We start from the raw sequence: 24,872 nt of genomic DNA on the forward strand, positions 1-24,872 counted from the left end.
GCAACAAATCCAAACATAGATCCTCTATCACTGATGTGTACTGTACCTCTCAGCTGTACTCTGCATATCCATGTCAGAACTTCAGCCTGATTTCAGTGCACTTGTTGAAGTCCAAAACAGACTTGATTTTTCTCACTGAATGAGAAAAATGAACTGAAAGACATCTAAAACAATTATTGCTTTTTGTATTACGTTAATCAATTGCTTACATTTGAAAAACAACTATGCTGTATTTCAGAGTTATGTGTTGAAAATAATGAAATATTGATACAATTATTGTTTTCCTGTTTATGACTTGTATTTTTGACTTATTCCACAGTTTTATATCTTTATTGAAATAATATATCCTGTCTTTTGACTACCAGTAGCATAATCAAAATTATATAATTTACTGCTCTTTACAATTGGAGAAAATTAATATTGAATATAGTTAAGTTCAGGTTATTGTTAGTTTGGCCCTCTAACACAATTCAGGTTTCTCAAGTGGCCCTATGGAAAAAATAATTGCCCACCCCTAGTCTAGATTATGGTGCATTTTTAGTCTTAACAATAAGAATATAAATTTATATTTTCAAATAATATTCTAGTAAAGGAAAGTGTTACTATAATTTTCAGTGTTACATTTACAGAGAGAAAGAGAGGAAAATAATCATCATAAACACAGTCAGTTTATTTCATTTGCATTCAATATACTGTATATTTTCTTTTTAGTATTTAATTTTATTGCTTAAAACATTATAGTCAAATTATTGTATTAAATATTATATCATACTCCAAAACCATGATTCTGAAAATATTAACCGAACTGGAAGAGAGAAATATTATTTTAAAATGTTTTTTTACTTACCAATTGAAACAGGATCAAAAATTACAAATTCTGGTCTTAACATGCTAACACGTTTTCCTTTTAATATCGGTATTAGACCGCCGAGGTTTTCCAAAAATAATGTATAAGTGACACTGCCTGAAATGTCATCATCCACATGATGAATCATAGTACAATGTAAACGGTTATTATTTGGTGGTGGTGTGGAGACATATTCTCGCATATGATAAATATCTGGCAAATGGCACTATAAAATAAAATTATAACAATTGTTATACTTATTATAATTAGTATAATATATAAAATAATATACATGTATTTATGTATGACTTCATTCATCAAATATGCATGTATGAAAAAATTTCCTGGTAACAAATTGCCAAATGGTGCCAAGTATTTGTATCTGGTAAGAGAAATTTGACAGATGACAAGAGAACAAATTTTTTGAGGATAAAAGTCTATTATTAAGCCATATGGGAGCATATCATAATGAATGTGTTACAGTATCATAAAGTCTGTGTCAGACAGAAACTTTACAGATTTACAGACATCATCATAAATAAGAATGAAAAACTGTATAATGCAGTAGAGAGAAGTAATTTTTTGTGTCAAATTTTAATCAGTGATGTGACATGGATATAGTGTTTCATTCCCAACAAGTCAAACATGGAATGAAAATACCCAGATTAGGAAGAGGTTAAAAGTGATATATGTTGCAAGCAAAATGCAGGCTATTATCATCTAGAATTTTATCAGGTATTTTGCTGATAAACTTCCTAGATGTAGTGATTGTTGACATACACTATATTCTTTGTAGCAGTAATATGATTCTATTCCACAATAATGTCTGATGATATTATTGTGCACAATATGTCACAATAAGACACATTAGAACTTGCTGGAAAAATTCTGTTGGCAAACATGAGATGAATAGATCATTTCTCATTTGCTCTGGATTTCACAACTAATAATCTATCTATTTTCAATCTTGAAAAAGCACACTTTATGTAAGCTACCAATAAAATGGATCAAGTAATAAGAGTGTAAGTTCTACATATCAAAATAAAGAAACTTATGTAAATGGAGCAACTAATTTAATTGTAAAAGTTTTAACCCAACGTTAGCACTGAGGTAAATGAGATAAAATCTCATGCCAACATTTATAGCATTGTCTCTCAAGATAACTAAAGTATTATTTATAGCTACTAGTTAATAAATGACATGAGACATTCAACCTATGAATACAAATACTTGCATAATGTGTAAGTGACAACAGGCTTTATTAAAAATCTGATTTTTCTGTAATGTTTAATTAATATGCATTAGATATTATTATTCTACATCTCCCACACTAATATTTAATATATAAGAACTGGTTACATGTTGTAGATGCTAGCTAGTAAAATAAAATAGCATAAAAAAAATGTTTTTTAGATGAAATATTTCAAAGAATTTTTTTTACCTAAAGGAATCTACAGCTTATAGATTGATTAAAAAAGCAGTTGAAGATTTAAAGTCTAAAAATCTTACAAAAATATTTACTGTATATCTGTACAAGTAAGAACATGCTCTTACATGTGAAAATTACTTGTTTTAATTTCTGAAACATGTCCTACCTCACTTATAAAAGCATACTTTTGCATACAAGAGCATCTTTCTCTTATGTGTACCAGCTTGTTTTGGCTTATATGAGCACTGCACTATTGTTTCAACATAAATTAAATGTAAATGTACCTATACTGTAACTATACAGTGACATCTCTGTGGTAACCATTATTAAAAGTAAAAAGCCAAATTAGAAAATGCTTCTGTTACTATAAAAGTTTATTTAGGGACTTTGAAGAATATAGTGTCAATTTTGTTCTATCTATAAGAGTATGCTCTTATACTCAAATATAAAAGCATGTAAAATGTTAATAAATGTAAAATATATAAATTAGTGTTTTAATAAAACAATTTTGTTTTAACATTAAACACTAACTATAGTATTTTTACTATAATAATTTAATATATTGTAAATTGAACCAATTCATACCTTAATAGTTCGTCCAAACAAACTAGAAACAAGTGATTGTAAACATTGAACAACAGGAAGTAATTCTACAGAATGCTCATTCATCAGGCACTTCTGGACGGCCATGGCAGAAAGAAGTTGTAAAGAAGCAAGTTTATAAGATATCCAGGCTACATTAACATAGCAACCTGTAGCAATAAAAATTCGTTTGTCCAGATGACCCCAGGTTATAGCAGTAACTGGTTCCTTGAAAACATTTATGTTTTAATATTAACTACTGTTTAAAACTTTTATTATATAAATAACATTTATCATCATTAAATGTAATTTGAATCACAAGCATTTTTTTTACAAATTATGCATTTTGAAATTAATTTTCTAAAATACTAAAAAAATTTCATTTTTATAAGAATTTTAACCAAATTTATACTATATAAAATAAATATACCATTAATATAAATAATATTTGTGTGTGGTTTAACATAATGTAACCTATCTCAAAAAGATTAGTACAAAGAAACTACAAAAAATTTAGTATAATTAAGTGCAAAAACAAAATTTAAGTAAATTTATAAAAGTAAAAATCTACAAATATTTTCATTTATATTACAAAAAATAATTAAAATTTTTTATTTTTTAATTTTATCACTAATGTATCATTAAAATATACTTAATATTTACACAAAATAACAATTTTCATCTACAAATACACCAACACCAACTGCTGTAAATGATTGGGCTAAATTTTAGATATATGATTATAGATTAGGAATAAATTTGGCACCAGAGTTAGACGTTAGGTGCCATTTCTTATTAAAATTAATTATTATAATATTTAATTAATTAATTTAGATTAAACTGAAAGAAAAGAATCGGCCCGAAGCGGGACTCGAACCCGTAATTCCTGCTTACTGTGCAGATGCGTTGCCAATTATGCTACCCAGACCTTCGGTCCGATTTAAAGCTGATGACTGGTTTTGAATGAATTTTGAGTTTGAAAAGTTAAATTTTTAAAGTATTCCTGTGATAAGCTAAGAAAAGCTTAAAAGTGCTAATGACAGAATTTGTGAAATCCCAAACTGACAGAATTGCAATATGAAATCCATAATAAAGCAAAATAAAGGTAAATTTAATAATTAGCACTAAAATAGCTCTTTGTTATCATTACAGAATTTTAATAAAAATAATATGATTATAATACCATGTTTTAAGATAATCATTTATCAATTATCTTTTGCATTTTACTCTTTGCTAATGCTTTTATTATTATTATTATTTATTCTATTCATATCTAATTTTAATAACTGATTTCAAATAAATAAAAAAATAACTATATATATCTTTTAAACTTCATTTAATTTGCAGCTATTTGGAAAATTTAGATTATTTCAACATAAATTAATAAGAAATATGTTGATCTATAACTGTATTAAAAGCAAAATTTTAAAAGTATTTCCAAAATATTTAATATCAACAAAACTGCATGCTAACACATTTCCTTTTTGTTTCTGAGATAATGAGTTTCTTTCATTTCATCATTTACAATTAACTAACTAGTTATTACGCTGTTATTTTCATTAAGTTTCTCTGCATATAATTAAATATCAAATAATAATCTATAAGATAAAATTATTCATCCAAAATATTGTAAAGTAATTAGCATAGTAATTACTTTATTTAATTAAAATAACAAATAACAACTATTAAAAGAATCCTTAAACACCTGAGACTGAGAAACATTTATTAAACAAACATTAACGTTTTCGACCTAATACTATAGGCCATCTTCAGATGCAATAAAATTTGAACATATTTTAACTTAATATTTAAATGACAGAACGTTCAAACACTCCTATAGTATTAGGTCAAAAACGTTAATGTTCATTTAATAAACGTTTCTCAGTATTAGGTCTTTATGGATTATTTTAATATTTAAAGAGTTGAGTAGGATATTTGGTTTACAAATAACATTATGTATTAATTAAGAACTGGAGATGCTTAATTAGCAAATAATGTTATTTATAAGTACACTATAAAAAATTCATAGTGCAGGGAATATGATTTCAGTTTTCACTATTTCCGCCATCATTTATGTTAATAAAATGCAAGCATTAAATCATTACATTTTTACATATAATGATCAATCAAATATTATTAAAATTATGAATAATTTTTGTTTTATATTCTTTAAATAATTAATTAATATTTTGTAGACTATACAAAGAATATAAATGTTTATTAATATTATTTCATCTCATCTCTAAAATTTTGTTTGATTTGTATAAAAATAATTTTTAATTTAATTTTATGATTAAAATTTAATATATTTTCTTGTATAATTGTTTTATTCTATATCAGAAACAGCAGATATTATTCCACAAACTTTGAACTAGTTGAGAAATAATGTATAACCAATATTTTCTAAAATATAATTTCAAAATACATTACATCACAGTTTTCTAAATGCAGACATTTGAGAAAACACTGGAAAATTATAATAAATAATGAGAAACTAAAAACTGCAAGAGAAATTTGAATTCTACTTCAATATTAATTGAATATAATAATTATACTGTTTAAACTAATGAAATGCAATAATCATAATAAAAGCATTACAGAATTATTTTAAAGTTTATGTCAGTTTATAGTCTAGTTTAAAATTTAATTTACACAAAATTTCAAATTGGATAATAATTTAGCTATCAAATCAGAAATTCAAATCAATTAATTCTAAATAATATTTTATATTGTATAAATGCATAATAAATCATCTCAAATTGTTTATGCAGTGCACTGTAGTTTAATCTGAATTAACTATTGCATGGAGTTAATTTAAACTTTTCATTAATTCAAACAACAAGTATATATAAAGAAAAGTAGTAAAAAAAACCTACAGACAATTACTTATTAGTTTTAAAAATTTATCTATTTTAAATAATCTATAATTTAGTCTTGTTTTTTGACTGAAACATTTAACAGAAAATCTTTTTCCATGACATTGTAACAACAGGATTGGTTGAGAAGATATCCTGTTTCAGAATTTCATTGAGTGAAAATGTTAAAACTACTTAAAATGCTTGTTTCACAGATCAGTTTTTTTTTTTTTTTTTTGGCATTAACTTTGTCAGCATTGTCTATTGTAAAACAATGTTCTGTAATGTATAATTTCTGAATCTATTAAATTTCAAATTCTTTCTCATCTTTACCATCTATCTAATGAATAGTTTTCATTCTTTTTAATCTATTGTTTCATTAAAAATTAAAAGTCATATAAAATGTAACAAATTTAATATGATATTTTTCAAGAAATTGCTGCTATTTAATTTATGATACTGAATACATTATTCATATTAATTCATTATAATTAAGCACAATTCAAAATTGTATGTATTTATGGTTAACTGGGGAAAAAATTAATACAGATTAAGCAGAAATCAGATTAGCAAGAATGCACTATAGCAATATAGTTTGGGATAATTCTACATGATTTTATACTATTTATCTTTAAATGTAATGATAATTTTATAATAATTTAACTCTATGGATATATTGCAGAGATCTGAAAATAAAATAATTGGCCAAAAATATTTATCTAAGTTTATTGATCAACTTAATTTATAATTGACTTCTATAAAGTTTAATTTTATGATGCAGTTTTATTTTAACCCTTTGCCCCCAAAGGTACCAATCGATCAGTACTCTGGCTTGTTAAGCAAAACTTCCAGGGTACCGATTCATCGTTACTTTGATAAATATCGATTTTTGTAAAATTTATCAACAACAGATGTCAGCACTTGACGGCATCGTCTATCGTCTGTTTTACATATTTTTGTCCAGGTGGTGTTTTGTTGACTTAAAAAATTTTAATTAATGCTTTTTTTTCTTAATTTATTGTTTTCTGGTAATTTTTTTATTTAATTTTTAGCATATTCATGCAATAATATTACTATAATAAGTTCATTTATGCTATAATAAGTTTATTTAGCTATAATAAGTCAACGTGTTATAAATATTCAAGTTGTGGTTTTCAGTTCTGATATTTTATATATTTTTTTTATTTTTTATTTTAATCGAAAATATCTGCAAATGTTACATGTATTGCTACTGGTAATCATATGTTTATTACAAAAATATATAATCTTGTTCGATATGAAGTGAATAAAGTATATTAGTTCATTATATTAGTTCATAGCAAAATAAAATTATGATTTCAAACACACGTTTGATATAATGCGCGATAATTTCACAACGAATAAACGTACATGCATAAGTTTTATATGGAATTGTATAAAACCATATTCTATGTCTTCCTGGCTCAGTCCCAGCAAACAACTAGGTAACTAGACAATGTTAATTTTCACAAAACGTTACAAACTATCAAGTTTATGTGTCAGTTCTGATATATATATATATATATATTTTTCTTATAAATTTTTTTTAATAAAATGTATTGAAAAATATCGTATTTAAAACTAAAGATATTAATAAATGTACTTGATTTTTTTCATATAGATATAATGATAATTTGCTTTGTGGTGAATTTTTAAAATAATATCAACTGACTGACCTATATTGCTTTAGGAAAGATCACAAAATAAACATAAACAAGATGTCGGGGGAAAAAGGGTTAATACATAATGCTAACAATAAGCTTTAATAATGTATTTTTACCTGATAATATGGTATCTGAATAGAAGATTGCACAGTTCCTGTTTCTGTGTAAAAATATACCCAATTTGAAAAAACTCCATTTATTTCAGATAATACTCCAGCTATCGCTAATAATTCGCCATTATGAGACCAATCCATTTTAATTCCTAAAATTAATAAAAAACCATTAGAACTAATTAAAATGAAAAATTTTTCATACAAATCATAAAAACACAAAATTAATAATTACAAGAATCAGTATTAATCTAAAATCTTCATTGAAACATTGCTTATTAGTTTAGTGACATTAAAATCTTTATTTATTCTATTAAATAGTATTGTGATAAATCAAGTGAATGCAAAGAATAATAAATTAAATGACAGTTTTTATAAATATCTATCAAGAAAAGTGTAATTAAATTCTTTGTTGCCAAAAAATACTTCCTGTAAAAGCAATGATTGTTTGAGAAATGTTTATAGTCAGCAAATCAAGTTTAGCACAGCTACCTTAGGTTTCCAAAACTGCTAAAACCTGAAAAAAATGTACAATCTCAAAAATATCTGAACAGAAGAAAAGCTATTGCAAAAATTATAGAATGTTCTTAATTTAGATCATCAGTTTAGATTTGAAATTATCAGATTTTCAGTTCTCTTAAAGGCTAATATATATAAATAGTTTTGGAAAATGACAAAATAAAATAACTTTGATTTACTTCAAAACATCTTTTTTTTTTTTAATTACAGAGCTGGTCTTTACACACTAACAAAAAATGTATGAATCTTGACTTTTAGTTTTATTACTATTGCACTGTACACTTTTAATATGCAATTTTATATGCACTTTTAATACATAATAAAAAAAACGATTTGTTTTGAATTGGCTATATATAATAAAAACAAAACTGCAACTATATGTTAGTAAATTGTAAAAACAAAAACTTATTTTTTATTTGAATCTAAATTTATATGTTATGTACAACTTTGAAGTATCTATGTATAATAATTCATTAAATATCATTTGCCAAAGTTCAAATGTTTCAGTTCAGCAAACTGATTTTGATTTAACATGTTTTATCTATCCTAAAATCAAAAAACTTGAAAAATACTATTTCTTAAATTTACATTAAAGAAAGCATATATTTGTAAGTAATTTAATTTTTTTGAACTACTGGTATTATAATTATCAAATTATATGTCTGAATTGTCAATGAGACTGACAATTAAGACACACGACTGCTCATTAAAAATGATTTTTGAAAAGTTCATCCTTCATCAGGCAACTATAAATATATAACAACAATTATAATAAATGCTAAAATAATCTCAAAAAATTTAAATAATATCTGCAATATATTTGACATTTGAAGAGCTAAGAAAAGTTCAAATGGCAACATGTCTATGTGATTCTTGGCAGAAATGACTGCCAAACCAAATATAAGTAAATGATAAATAAAATAATTCCCATTAATATCATTGTTGTTGAATTTACTGAAAAGTTGCGCATAGACTCAACAATATCCAACAGCATAAATTCAAGAGTTAGACTGTTTAGTTCTTATTCATTTGTAGAGAACTATAATTTGCTAAAATGAACAGGCAACTTCTCAATAGTCCTATGAAAGTGGTTATATAGAAAGGAAAAATGATCACAACTTTATTAGCTTTCAAGATAAAAGTTTAAGTTGTAATATAACCAAAGGTTATTAAGTACAATATTCAAACTAAAAGAAGGATAACCACAGGAGCAGTGAACTTACATCTGTTCAGCACCACATCTAAGGTGAAAGCGAGTCCCTTTTTCTCTTCTACCCTCAGACAAAGACATTACATCCCCATTGTTAACCTGAGTTCTCAGAATTCATGATAAACCCAGATATGGAGTTAAAATATGGATTGATTCACCTGCCATTGTGATTTTTCCAGAAACCACTAAAAATATGTATGATTCAACTTTAGTACTCTTTTAAATAAAAGAGTACTACATATCTTTAGTGGTTTCTGGAAAAATCACAATGGCAGGTGAACATGTATGGAATGTAATAAATTTTTTTTTTTTTTTTTTTTACTTTTAAAGATTCTCTTCGTAAGTTTAGATAAAGAAAAAGCTGTTTGGCAAGTTTGAAACTGTAATTTAAAATCTGTTGATTTTAAACAACTTTTCCAACTTTTTCCACTGCTGCAGCTCAAACTTGCACTCACTTTGAAATCAACTTTAAAACAAAAAAAAGCTACAGGTTTTTCAATAAAATTACAGTATTTCCCTTAACGTTTTTCTATTAAGTAAAAAATCCATTAAAAAATTATTATTAAATATTTAGTTAAAATGTGGAATTAGTATTTTTAAACTGGTACTGTCACTTAATTTCACTTAGTACTTTTTCTTAATTGATATACACTCTTACATCTAAAGTTTAAAAAAATAATAATGCTCTGTGTAAAAATTTGTTTGATTTAAAATTTTTATAAACACGACTTACATTTTCTACAAAATGCATAAATCATGCTTCAAAATGCTAAGATCCATTTAACTATATTTATAAAATTGAATTTAAAAAAAAAAAACACTTCTCTTACCATTTAACTGTGTTTTAATTTTAATTGGTGAAATATCATCATATGATTTCATCAAATAAACAGCACCATTCTCAAGACAAACTGCTAATAATGATTTCATATCTAAAAATAATAAAATATTTTATGCAAATTAAACAAAATATATAACAGAGAAATGAAAGAAATATAACAGAATTAGAAAATTTTATTAAATAGAAAAACATACATTAGAACAAAAATTATCATAAAATTAACATTAATTAAAAAAATAATTTTCCAATATTATATAAGTAATACTAATTTCAGTATATAGAACAACTAGTAAAATAAAATAATATTAAAAACATTAAAAAAAAATAAAATTTTCAATAAAAACAATTTTAGTTCTTTAAATACTACCTTCTGCCTGAATACTAGATGTAAAATCATTTTTTTCTTCACAACTAAATTTATGGCATGACCATGCCATAGAAGTAATGGCAACATTTTCTTTAATAGTAACTTCACATTCAATATGTCCACTAACATCAATGACTAATATTTGTCCATTTGAAGTGCCTAACAATACCTGTAATTATATAAAATAACATTTTTTAAAAATAATTACATATTTTATAATAGAAATTTCATAATTTGTCAATGATTTCTGTTATAACTTTCATTCATTGTAATTTTCAACAGAAAAATTTTGCATTTTTTTTTTCTGTTAATGAATCAGTTTTAAATTTCTTCATGATGATAATGTATAATAATAATAACAAGCAAAAAATTATTGTGACATCACAATACCAAGTTGCAATTTTTAATCATATTCTAAATTTATTTAATTTAAAATATAAGCTCTCCACTTCAAATTACTAGTGTCTTGCCTCTACGCAACATACTTTTCCTGGTAACAACAGTGTCATGCTGATCATCTATGTAATTCTGTTCTGGGGAAAATTTTTGAATTAAAACCACAGATCAGAAGTTCATAATTAGGGCCTCCTGACCCTAAACTTTCCATATCTGGTCTTGACTTTCATCTATCTAACACCATTCTTGAGGAAGGACAAATAGCCAGATAGATGACAGTGGGAATTTATAGGTCTACAATTTTTTTCAAATTGTAGCCCAATAAAGTTTTCAATAAAAATACATTCAATAAGATTTCCTTTATGTTTGTTATTTATATTGTGAAAATCAGAGACTCATTGTGAAAAATTTAGGTTCAGAAAAAGTAATTTTATTCATAGATAATAAAAAACATTAATCAGAATCGTACTCTCATCATTAGCTAAGATCTAGACTAGAGTTCAACTAGTTTTTGAATGCCCAACTCAAATACTGATGGCTACTTTAAAGCAAAGAAGTTGTCCATCATTTTTTGCAGATTCCAATCCAGGCAGCATTTGACCAAGATGATTTTGCAGACATTGTGTTTTGATGTCTCTAACAGGTAAAAATCTGATGGGGAAAGGTCTGACATATATGATGGTAATTAATGAGTTTCTAGCTCAGCTGTTAAATCATCTCCTTACTGGAATATTGCTGGTGTTATCCTAATGGAACAAAACCCTCTTCCATTGGCTAATGATGGGTGAGTTTTGGCAATTCTGGTATCAATTTAGAGGGATGTGCACTTGGAAATGAATTCATGCTTATTCTATTCAGTCAGGATGTGTGGCACTCACTTTTTGCTTGTGTACTTAATGTCTAGCCACTTCAGTGCCTAACAAGCTATTGACTGAGCAAAGACCAACTCATAAAATATCTCTTTCTATGTGACCCAGATATTCTTGACGACTAGCTGTCTTGCCAGATCAATCTGTCTGGATGACCACGGATACCTCAGCAGGTATCCGTGATCATCCAGAGCAAGGCTTGTTTTTGGTGCTGTAGTCTCCAGACCTGAAATGAGCAAATCAATTTCCAACAGTTGCACGCAAATGGCCTATTGTCATTATAAACTTTTGCCAAATTTTTTGACTTACTTCACAGAGGCTAAATAATATACCTTTAATTTTCCAGCATTCATTCTATATTGTGAACTAGTACTTTCAATCCTTTTGAAAAATCATCTTCAGGTTCAACTTAGAGTATAGTTTATACAAAAAAAAAAAGTCAAGCTAATGGAATTCAAATATGTCAAATTCTCATGAGATGTTGAAAGAGGGTTCACTAAAGGTAGAACTTAAATTCATAATAGAATTTAATCCAAGATTACAAAATTCCACCACAAAATTCAGATCACTAATTTTAATGAAACATATATAAACTTATGTAAGATTAATATATATATAGTTAATTTTCATAAAAAAATAAGAAGACATGTATCTGAATGTTTGTGCCAATGGGACTTATTTAATGAGAAATTAAGTGCCAAAATTAAACATGTGAGGTGATTTGCATCAATGATGACAGCGAATGTTCTGCCCTCATAAAAATAATTCCTTCAGCTTGTATAGCTTATAATGGAAGTTGTCGCCAATTCTTTGACCGATACCATTAACTATGTGTCGCCAAAACGGATATATGATCAACTCTACCTGGAACATTACCCAGAACTCTTCTAAAGTGTCAGCCTCCTCGTTTATTCAACCTTCCTAAGGGACAAACCAAATCTTCTCCTGCATCAGGTCTACAAACAGATCTTTCAACCCACAGGTATTTATCTCCATACAAATCTCATGTGAACTCTCTCTCTTGCAAAAAGCAACAGTATCTATACCTAATTTAGTTCATTATATTATAACCTGTTAACAAAAATGTATACTATGCATTCTCCTTTACAAATAAATGGTTATTAGTTGTTAACCTGGCCTATAAGTGATTCACTTCTGTAGTGCCATCTCTCCGACCTCCTCAATGTGACTTGCCATCTCTCAAGTCTCCTCCATCCCAAATCCAATCACCTGTGCATGAAAACACTCACATGGCCTCACAACAACAACAACAACAACAACATTAAAAACTAGTCCTAGTTGCTGTGCAGTATCTTCCATCCTGACGTAGTCATCGCAGAAGCAATGTTGACCCTTTGGTCAAGTGGTGCAAAAGCATAGGGGGCACTTCACACATTGTCACATAATGCTTAGAAAGATGATTTTTAGGCTGCAATTTGAAAAAACTGTAGACCTATAAATTCCCACTGTTGTCCGTCCATCTGTCTGTCTTTCCTTAATCTCAAGAACAAAGTTAGATAGATGAAATCTGAGATCAGATATGGAAGCCATATGGGCAGGAGGCCCTGATTAAGTATATACAAACTTCTGATGCAAACTAAAAGTCATGTTATTTAAATTTAAAACTTTCCCCTGAAGGCAGTTAATAGATGATTGGATGACTCTGTTGCTAATGGAAAAGTATAATGTACAGGGGCAAGCCACTACTAATTTGAGATGGAAGCATATATTTTAAATTAAAAAAAATTAAAAATTGCAGCCTGGCATTGTGACAATGTTACAATGAATAATTGCTCATTCAGGTTTAACATATATCATAATTTATGCAAGAAATTCTAATTGTAATTAATGTTTTAATATATAAATATGTGTAGAATACAACACTGTTAAAGGTTTTCGTTTGTGACTTTGTGCTACCCACTACAGTGTTAATAGTAGAAGATGTTTATTGTGTTATACCAGGGGTGGCCAGACTTTTTAGAACTTGAGCCATATATTAAAAACAGAATTCATTGAAGAGCCGCATATACATATATACATATTTTTCCACAGCTAAAGACAAATTTGGTCAGTTTTTATATAGTAAAATAAACAGTACTAACACAATTTTGAAAAAAATCACATTTATTAATTAACTTGCATGAAAATAAAAAAAAATCACATTGATACATAAAGCTTTAAAAGATTGCACCACTATTAAAAATAATAACAATAAATCGACTGACTAACGCAAAAAAAAAAAAAAAAATACAAAACGAAATCATTTAATATTTAGTCTTTACTAGTTGAAGGATGAATTTGTAAATTGGAAACTGAGTTTGGATAATTTGGTGTGTAATTTGTAATGGCACTTCTGAGCAATTCATTTAAATGGGAATTGGTAAGCTGTGAACGAAATTTCAATTTAATAAATTTCATATTAGAATATAAAGATTCAACTTCATACATTGACCCAAATAATGATAACAGTCGACATGCTGCATTTTTTAAATGACCATAATTATAATTATTTTTTCTATTAATGTTTTTACATATTATGTTATTTAATAAATATTACATTTATTTTTTAATAAATAATGTATAACGCTACCATATTTTGACTTTTTTATTTCAAACAATATATTATTTATTTTATATTATCCAGGAATCATACATAAAAAATAATAAAAGCAAAATTAAAAAAAATAAAAACAAATTTGGTATAAATTTAAGTATCTTGCAGTGAGCCACAAGTATACTAGAAAAGAGCCGCATGTGGCTCAAGGGCCACAGTTTGGCCACCGTGGTGTTATACACTCAAACCTGTTTTTGTGCGGTCTTTTTTTGTGTGATTTTTTATATGTGCAATGTGTTTTGTGCAATTATTTTTGTGCAGTATACCAATTTGATTGAAATTCATATACTGCACACAAAAAATCACACAAAAAAAGACCACACAAAAACAAGTTTGAGTGTAAATATGTTCTTTTGAACAAATGAATAAATCTACAAGAAAACATTCAAATGTTAAAATATTCATTAGAATTAGAATTTCTTTGTATAAATTATTCTTCTAAAAGAATTGAAAGCACTAATTCCCAATATGCTGGAAAATTAAAGGATTATTATTTATTATAAATATTCCAGTTATGAGGTTAATTATTAAATTTTGTTTTTTTTAAATAAATGACATTTAGATTACAATATGGACAAATTTTTTAGAATATCTCTGAATAAAAACTTAATTATAATCTACAATTAATGTAGAAATAGATTTAACTTTCCATTATGTAATTAAACTAAAAACAAAGGAACAAAATGCCAGATTCAAATAACAAATGATCCCCAAGTTTTACAATTATTTCAAAAATAATCTTTTACTTATATATATGCAAAGTATTACAATAAATATCATATAATTTATGAAGTTTTTGTTTTTCACAATATATTCAGTCATCCCGTAATATAAGTGGACTGCAAAAGACAAGCCTATCTACCTAGAATGTATCCAAATGTGAACAATAGAATGATGAGCAGTGTTCAAGATTTCATCTGTTTCTGTAATGTTTAAGGAAAAAGTGTATGCTTCAAACTACTCTTTACTATTGTTATTTTGAGCTATATCAATAATTTTCAATATTGAAACAAACAATATAACACTAATAATTATATTTAGTATTAATATTTGTTTAATTTCAATGTATTCTTTAATTTTCAATCAGTAATACATATTAATTTTCTTTTAATGTAAAACATTAACCATCTTGCCGACATTTTTATCACGTTTATTTGATTCCAAAACTACTTGTAACTTCCCTCTTATACCTACTCAGTTAACAGGGGAAGTTACTCAGCTCGGCCCATGAACATCCCCTCTCAACTTTACAGCAATTACCCCAATTTTGCCATTGGATTCAGCCAACTACAACATATGAACTTGTGTTGATGGTTGCAGACAGACTACATGTCAAAATGAATTTAATAAAGTTTGACCAATTTAACATAGTTTATTTAAGCTTAGTAAACACTAGTGTTGTGTGTGTTCCAAAGACACTTAGCAAAAACAGTTCAAAAAATTTTTTACAGTTGCAACATATTTTTAGGTTTTAGATGTGGTGAACTTTTACAGTTATAATGTATTTTTACAGTCGAAGAATTTTTAAATCATAATGTATACAGTTTTACAAGATTTTAAATTATAAAAAGTGTAATCAACAGTTGACTGAGGAGAGACGTGTACAAGACAACGTACCGTATCAACTAAAGTAAATAAAGATATTTGATGGAAAACTTGCCAAGTGTCTTTGGAAAACACACAACACTAGTGTTTACTAAGCCTAAATTATAGAACGAGACACGGTTTCATCAAACAAATAGTTTATTTAATCTTACTGCTTACAATATTGCTAATTAGTGTAATGTAAGGATTAATTTTACATGATTTGATGTCAAAAGAAAAAATTAATTGGATTAATTGTTTAAATGTTACAGTTAAATGATTTTAATTGCTCCTAATTTCAGTATATTGAGTATAAACTATATGAAATCTGAGTATATAACATGTAGTAAAATTTATTATATGAAGATTAAATTTAGTGTTTTTATTAAATGAAATAAGATCTATTGTTACATGAACAGTCTTTACAAATAGATCTTGTAAATTAATATTCTTTTAATAATTTGATATTTTTTAGAAAAGTAAATTTAAAAATAAAGATCTTTTATAATAAAATTTAAATAAAATTTTCATACTGATAATATATGGTAAATAAAAAAAACAATAATTTTGCTTCACTAACAACTTTTATTAGTTGAACAAATAATGATATATTGTTAAAATCATGAACATATTATCCAAAATGGTATCTTTATTTGTCCTTTTTAATGCCAGGAACTCATCTAAACACACTGAGGTTTGACCCTTTTATTTGAGGCTGCAATCTTAGTAAATCACATAAAACACAAAATTATCACTATCCAATCACCAGTGGACATTTTTGTCTTTTATGTAAATTACCGAAGAATGCTTTAAATGTCATTGAGGATAATTGTATATGAAAAGATGAGAGCATCAAATCCACTATTCATCCAGAAGAACCTAATACAGATCCCTCAAATAAAAGGTTAAACTTCAGTGTGTTCTAGATGAGTTCCTGGTGTGAAAAAGAACAAGTGAAGACATTGTTTTAGACAGTCTATGTTTGTGATTTTAATTAACTTTAATATCCTGGATTATTATTTAAAATGATATATTGTATTTATGTTTATGAATAACTAGCTAATGTACTGTACCTGGCAATGCTCAAGTTATCTTAATGAAACATTAAACAGGTTTGAAAACTACACATGATTTTGTTAAATATTGGTACACATGATAGTTGACAACTATAAGAGACTACATTGATTTTATTTACACAGAATTAGGAATTTCGTTATTTTTCCTTTCATCCTCTCTTAATAAAATAAATATCATTTTATTTTCATATTGTTGTTCCATTGTATCTTACAGAAATATCCACAAAGGTTAAAATATTAACTCAAACAATGAAGAAAGTAATTCTTAGTAGAGTAACTGTCAATAAAACAATATCAAATGATTTATTTCAAGAAACAATAATTATATTTTAAAGAAACATCATTGGGAAATAATATTAATAAGATGTTTTTTCTAAATACTTTCAAAATATTCATTCATCATTAAGTTTTACATTGGTAACAATAAACAAAAATTATTCATTTGCTAAAATGTACTTTTATGATAATTCGAAAGAAATTTGTGGGATTTTCAACATCACCAATCTAAACACAAACATTGGCTCCACACAGATGGAACAATGCACCACAAAACAAACAAACAAAATTTTTCTTTTACTCATTAGATATAGCATGAAGAAAAACTGACTTACTATGTAAAATATATGCAAACAAATAAATCTTTAATAACATATTTATGTAAATATTTACCTGTTGATCATCAGGAGTCCATATACCACATGTTATAAGAGAATCTAAATGAAGCATTGATGACCAATAACGCTGACCACTAACAGAACCAACTAAAACAAAACCGTCTTGATAACATATTAGTGCTAATTGACCATGATGACTCCAAGAGAAATCTGTAACTGGTGTCTTTCTATCATTCATTAATTCAATAGCCCATCTTCCTTCATGTTGTATCCACACAAATATAGTACCACTACTATCACAAGATGCTAATTTCTGAAACGGTTCATTCCATTTTACTATTGTCACCTGCCATAAAAATAAAATAAAGTTTTATGAATATATATATAAAACAATTCTACAGTTACTCTCTCTCTCTCTCTCTCTCTCTAAAATAATTTTATTTAGCTTAAAACAATTAAATAACATTATTTTAAAGATAAAATATATCCTTTATATTTGATCAGTGGCATTATGTTAACGATCAACTCATACATTACCAAAACTTATAAGTTTCAAATTTTTGTTCTTTCTTGTACTGGCAAGCCTCGAATTCCATTGTGAATTTAAATGTTTAAATATTTAGAATGTTATACTGCACATAGTGACATTCTGTTCCAAACTCAAAATGTTCACTAGCCTGATGATGACAATTTGTATCATTGAAAATACTTGTATTATAAAAAGTTTTAATGCCATTTGACAGCGTATGTATTTAGTATCGTTAATTAATTAACAATTCATGCCATATTCATATGTATGATGTTTTAGTATTTAGTCACAAACTAATATAATAATTTTTGTAAAATTACTGTTAAAATACCCCAAGTAATATACAGTATTTACTCAAATTTAAGATTCACTTTTTTCAGGTTTTAATATCTACAGAAATAGAATGCCATAGGTTTGATGTAATGCATCATAATTAATCCTCTCTAGCATCATGTTTCTGAGTTTATTAGACCAACATTTGTAATAGTAAATATTTAAGAGATCAACTTAGCTCAATCTTGTTAGTCTAATACAGCAACATCATAGGTATTTGAATGAAAATCCCAGGAAAAGATGACTCACTGAAGAATTGTTGCATTTTCGATGCTTTAAATGTCATTGAGAATAATTGTATGTAGGAAGATGTGAGCATCAAATCCACTATTCATCCAGAAGAACCTAACACAAAAAGTGAAGATGTTTCAGACTTTAATATCATGGAAGACAGCAATATACAGTATACCAAACAAATTTATGTCAACAGAACTGATTCTGCTGACATAGATTTGTCTTGCATTCCCATTTCCAAAAAAAAAAAAAAAAAAAAATTCAGGGATAAGCACATAAAAGTGCATCTTAGATTTGATGGTGTCGGCATTCAAGTAAGGTATATGATATTTTGTGTAATTAATTCTACTTAATTTAATTATATAAAATAGTTAATACAAAAATTTTAATCTGTTATTATGTATTTAATATTTTATTGTGTGAATTCACATCCTATTATTTCATACTGCTCCTAAATTATAAAAAAATAGCTATAAGAATAAACCATTAATTGTATAGCAGGTTATAAAGAATATTTTTTGAAATATTCATGTTATATAAAATAATAATTTTATATGATGTAATAATCTGAAAACTGATTAGTAAAAAATAAGAATAATATTACAAATTTTCCAATTTATTAATTAATCCTTTGATGAGTACTTTCATAAATATATGTGATACTTGTGGTGGGCTCTATAGAATAAGCATGTATATATACTGTACATTTTTCAAGTTTGTCTCATTATGGTACGCTCGTATATTTATGGAAAAAAGCAAAACATTACAGACAGCTAGGAACATCTATTGATAAGTCTAGAAAACTTTTTCCGTGTGATTTTTGTAAGCGTTGCAAAAATTAACATAGAATTTTCTAGCTTAAAGATAAACCTGGCTTCCAGTCATTCACACTTGGTGTCTCCTTCTGAATAATTGGAGTTTTTCAACATAATCAAATTGGAAGAAGAAAATTTTGCCTAGTTTATTAAAAAAATATGAATTAAAAGACAAGATATTAATTTTTTTCATAAATGTTACATTTTTTAATAATGAACTTATTCTGAGCAAAGAGGGAGCCACTGAGTAAACCCATTCAAAGGATTAAGAAAACACCATGATATTCAATTTTTCTCAAAATGAAATATACAAACAAACTGCAATGATGATTAATTTACTATTTTTTTTCTTTTTTTCATTGTAAATCTATAGAGACTTTGTATTACAAATCTGTATTCAGTGATGAATCCTAAACCTGTGCAATAATTTATTTAGTTTAGAAGAAATGTAGTTTGCACAGTCAAAAAATGTCATATTTTTGAATCAGTTTTTCAGTATTGTAGTATAAATGTTTTCTGTAAATTAGATATAATTAATAGAACGAATCAATAAAGATATACAATTTCATTTCTATGGGATCCTGAGAAATTAAAATAATGCTCTGAAAACATATGCAAAATGAGTTTTGAAGTTGCTAGAGATTTTCAATAGACTTCATGAAAGTGTTGTTTTGATTTTAAAAAATCTGATTCACTTGAGTATATGAGCGTTTCCTTTATATCTAGAAATTATTAATTATCGTACAATTCTTTGCTACTGGAAGCTTTCAACAGGTATATGGTAATTTGAATGGCTTCCACTTAATTTGTTTGCAAGTAAGAACATAGAGTATTTTCTTAAAGTTACATACACATTGCTTGACTATTTTTTTTACATAAAACTAATATGTACCATATAGTAATGGATTATTTATTATGCTTTTTGGAACACCATAAAGAGTCGTTATTAAAATACCAGATTATTCAATATCCTTTCCATTGGTTGATATTGTCATTATTTTATATTTATTAGAAAAAAATCTTTACTTGAACAATTCATGCTGTTTCTCAAGCATTGACTATGCATGAGAATACAGAAATTTTATTCCTTACAGCTTGAGATGCCATTAGTAAAGCATAAATTCTTAGAACCTAAGGCAAACTTTCTCAAACTGGGTTCTGTGAAGAAATTTTAGGGGTTCTGAGATGAAAATGCATAATAGCATAAAAATTTATTGGAGTTCTAAATTTGTGCATATGAAATTTAATATTAATTATTCAGTCACTGACGGTACTGTACTGTACCTAATACATATACAATCCATTGCTGATTTACTCCAGCAGTTTTTTAAAAGGCAAATAATTGTTATTTCATTCTATTTTTGATTAATTTTTTTTATCTATTAATGAAATATATATATTTTTAAATTACAGCACCAGAAATTTAACTGAACTTTAATATGGATGAGATATGGACAAGTAGGGGGTTCCTTAATATGTTCTGTTGCTTTTTTAGAATTTTGTGTTAAAATAGATTGAGAATCAATGATCTAAAAATAATTTCTAAGGAATAACTAAAGCACCAACTACACTCATATTCCTATTATATACTTTGATACCAATACTAATCAAATATTTTTCTATAGAAAATCATTTTATTATGTTGTCAGGCAATTCTTGCTATTATAAAGTACTCATTGACAAAAAAGTTACACACCAAGGAGGAGGAATTTGAATCAAATAAAACTTTATTTGTGTGAATTCAATAATAATGAAAATAGGTAATTGTATCATAGCAAAGGAATAATTTTCTACAGAGCAACAATACAATTTAAAGCAATGTTTAATACCTTGTAGGACAGACCTCTTTCCTGGATACAGACAGCAACAGAATCAGACAAGGAGACACCAAATGATATACTGTGAAAAATTGCCTCCAGATATTGCAAATACATTCCCTCACACCAGTAGGTGGCTAAAGCTGGTATTTCATCTGGTTCTTGAAAGGCTTGAAAAATGGAGACCAGACAGACCAACAAAGCTTGGCAACACAACAGACATTCCTGAGAAACTCTAGTATTATCCTGCTGAAAAATTGTTGTTTACAGCAAACATTATAAGGAAGTTTAGTCTCAATTTTACCTTTATTTTCAGGGTTTTTATTTAGTTCTAATTAATATTTATTTTGGAGACAATTTTTTTTTTTTAAAGGACAAAAGCCCCATACTGAACACAGAGAGATGCCTAAATTCTAAAAATAAACTCTTATCATGACTGACACCTGTACTGCCTATGTTGCCAATCTACCACAGCATCTAAGACTGAGTGATTTCCAAATTGGAATTAAGGAATGTCCCTAATGCCAATTGTAACTGACTCTAAAAATCAAATTATTTTATTGAAAAGATAGGTAAAGACAAATATATTCAAAAGATTGTGAAATAACAATTATGTTAGACTAAGTATGTAAATGAGTTGGGAGTGGCACAGCTGTTGTTACATCACACCAGGGAGTATAAAAACCCTGACAAGACTGAAGAAAAGGAGGTGAAGCTACAGTGAGTGAGTATGATTGGCACAGGATTTCCAGATGTTTTTTTCTTTGGTGTAATGATTAGGCAGATGTAGATCATAAGATTCTTTTTGCAATTTTGTAAATACTCTAGTTTCATGTTATTTGTAGAATTTTGTGGAAATATACAAATAGTCTTAACTATTTTAACATTTCCATATGTAAGTTCCAAAGTGTCAGGAAAGTTTTTGTGAACTGTTGTTTTAGTTTTACTTTTGAATTAGATAAATTTTTATTGAATTTTTATAATTTGTCTAGTTCTTGTTTTCTCACTCTTCATACTTTGTATTACATAGTCATTCTTAGAATAATAATAAATCTAATTATTTTTTTGACAAATAGTTAATAAGTATTATTACTATTTTTTGGTGTTAGAAAAATTCAAAAAAGAAATCAATTATTTCTTTTGAAAAAATTTTTGTTTCATTTTGCCTGTTCAAAAGTCCAGGCCTGGTACCAACTATTAATGTAACACCAAAAACATTAGGTTATTTCTGAGTATTGAAAAATTAGACATTACAACATGAGGGAGCAAGATTTTCCTGAACATACTACTGTGCCATCAATGTTCCTTACACTACTACTAGAGTGACATACTGTTGTATCAGATGATTTCCCAGATCAGCATTCTAGCAGTAGGGACAGTATGCCACTCAGCAGTACAGATAGAATTGAAGCACTCACTAGCAGTTCTCACACTGTTAACATGGTGGTGATCTATTCTCAAACAGAATTGAAATTCATTGCTAACCCTTGAATTTATATGTTGTTTGTTCCAATATATAAGAGAGTCAAATTTCAATATTTGATAGTCTCATCAATTTCTGAAGCTAATTATACAATTTTATGTAAATTTTTTCATATTTTAGTAGTTACTCCTCATTTCTCCATATTTTGTCACATTCATCATATTTGTCTATAGTTTTCTTTTTCTGGCATGTCAACTGCATTAGGACAATAGATGAGTAGCACTGTTAGAGTGAGTGATGTGTGTATAATAAAGTTGAGAGCAACAAAAATAATGCTTTGCCAATAGGAAGATCTTTATCAAAACGGTAACACAAACTTCTGACAATCAAAGAGAGAATGTTAGACATTAAAGTGAATAATCACATTTAATCTATTCTATTATATTTAGGTACTTGGAAATAAAACCTGGGACAAAATGCCTTCTTCCCAAAATACCAGGATGCTTCATTTCCAGGATTTGCAAGATGTGTATTTTTTACTCTATCAGTGACAGAAATACATTTTTAAAATGTGGAAAAAGAAACTTTGATATAGGTATGGTTTTTAGAATAAAATCTGCCTGTCACTAGATGGCAGTCAGGAAAAAAGATAAGATGTGAAATTTGCCCTCTCCAGAATTGTAAACTCCCTGGTATGAGCAAAAAAGTCAATGGAACCACACCTGTACATGTGACTCTTTATAAGATATAGCTGCCCAAAATCAGCATGTAATAATAGTTTTTCAGTTCAGTGCAAGCAAAAGCAAGCACCTCGGTACCCATCTGGGGTGAGCCCCCCACACCCCTAAAACTATACGACATCAAGTATTCAACGAACAGTCAATTGTTCACGAAGCACTTAATGCCAGTTTAGTCACTTGGACTAAATAGTTAGACAACAGGGGGATACTATAGATTACCATCTATGGAATTTTGGGACTTTGAGTATATTTCTGAACTGAGGGGACTGAGACGAGTTCAACGATGCCCTACTTTTGGACCGAAGACGAAAAATAAGAAAGTTACCATACTTTTTTCTGGTGATCACACAATGAGTCGTGTGGCTCTCTCTGCTAAGCCTATCGTGTGTTTAACAGGCAGTCCGGCAAGTCGGCCGTATATACCTTTCAACAGAGGCAGATGTTGATCCACGAGCACACTGATCAGTTGCAGTTGTGGCTTGTCCAACAAACCTCACCTACCCCTCCAGGAGATGACCATCACCGCTAGGCGGCAGAAAAATCTGAAATGGCATGGAATGCACTGTGAAAGGCAAGAAATCGTAAATATTGTAACTTTCTTATTTTTGATCTCCGGTCAGAAAGTGGGCATCATTGAACTCATCTCGGTCCCCCTCAGTTCAGAAATATACTGTCCCAAAATTCCATAAGTGGTAATCTAGTACAGCCGACAACAGTCTGAGTGGAGTTCACGGTGCGACTGGCAATCACGTGCATCCCGATTCCGAGGGGCTACATCTTGCTCAAACCTAGAAGTATAGTTCCTTTTGACCTTTTTCTTAGCAGATTCTTCCCGGGACAATCCCGGAAAACCAGGACATCCGTCAACCCAAATTATATTACTTCTAAAACATACATAACGTATACGTACGTGCGATCTATGACCTCTTAAATTGTAATTAGCTCTCGTGGGCAATTCATCAGACTTTCTCTGGCACCGGCAGGTGGTTAAAGTAATGCCAACGACACCTCGCACGTTGCCAGTTGCCAACCATCCATCTTCGAAATACGCCGGCCTCTTCAGCAACCACCAATCGGCTTTTCGGCATAGCTCCTCGCATACTCTTCCCATCCATGTTAACGAAAGGACGGTGCAATCGGTACAATTATTCGTATTCCTCTCGAAATGAACGAATAATGACATTTTAAATTAGGCCTAATAATATAGTTAAGTAGTTGGTTTAGAATGTATTAATTTATAAACAAAGGCGCCGTTGTTTCTACCTTGATTAATTAAAGTTATCATCTTTTGAGCCGTTTCACTAACAGTAAATATAGATTATAAATTACTTGGAAGTAAAATATTTTTGAATGGTACGTGCATTAAAACCATGTTGAACAGCTATT

General features: G+C 27.9%; 1 protein-coding gene across 2 annotated transcripts in view; it reads right to left on the bottom strand.

The window, feature by feature from the left end:
- LOC136975015 (tubby-related protein 4-like) overlaps positions 1-24,871 on the bottom strand; it is a 39,066-nt gene extending 14,195 nt beyond the window's left edge. Inside the window, exons 1-8 of one of the 2 annotated variants that reach the window (XM_067270002.1) lie at positions 24,750-24,871; positions 24,397-24,681; positions 17,651-17,941; positions 10,443-10,611; positions 10,065-10,166; positions 7,512-7,657; positions 2,862-3,086; positions 848-1,073 (exon numbers count right to left, since the gene is read on the bottom strand). In XM_067270002.1, the coding sequence (XP_067126103.1) occupies positions 848-1,073; positions 2,862-3,086; positions 7,512-7,657; positions 10,065-10,166; positions 10,443-10,611; positions 17,651-17,941; positions 24,397-24,669 (1,432 nt within the window). In that variant the 5' untranslated portion in view covers positions 24,670-24,681; positions 24,750-24,871. Of the gene's footprint in view, positions 1-847; positions 1,074-2,861; positions 3,087-7,511; positions 7,658-10,064; positions 10,167-10,442; positions 10,612-17,650; positions 17,942-18,706; positions 18,809-24,396; positions 24,682-24,749 lie in introns of those variants that run through there. The other variant, XM_067270004.1, reaches the window with a different exon arrangement.
- Position 24,872: the final 1 nt, after the last annotated feature.

This window comes from Centruroides vittatus, unplaced genomic scaffold, assembly GCF_030686945.1.
Source record: "Centruroides vittatus isolate TY-2023 unplaced genomic scaffold, ASM3068694v2 contig_361, whole genome shotgun sequence".
NCBI lineage: Eukaryota > Metazoa > Arthropoda > Arachnida > Scorpiones > Buthidae > Centruroides > Centruroides vittatus.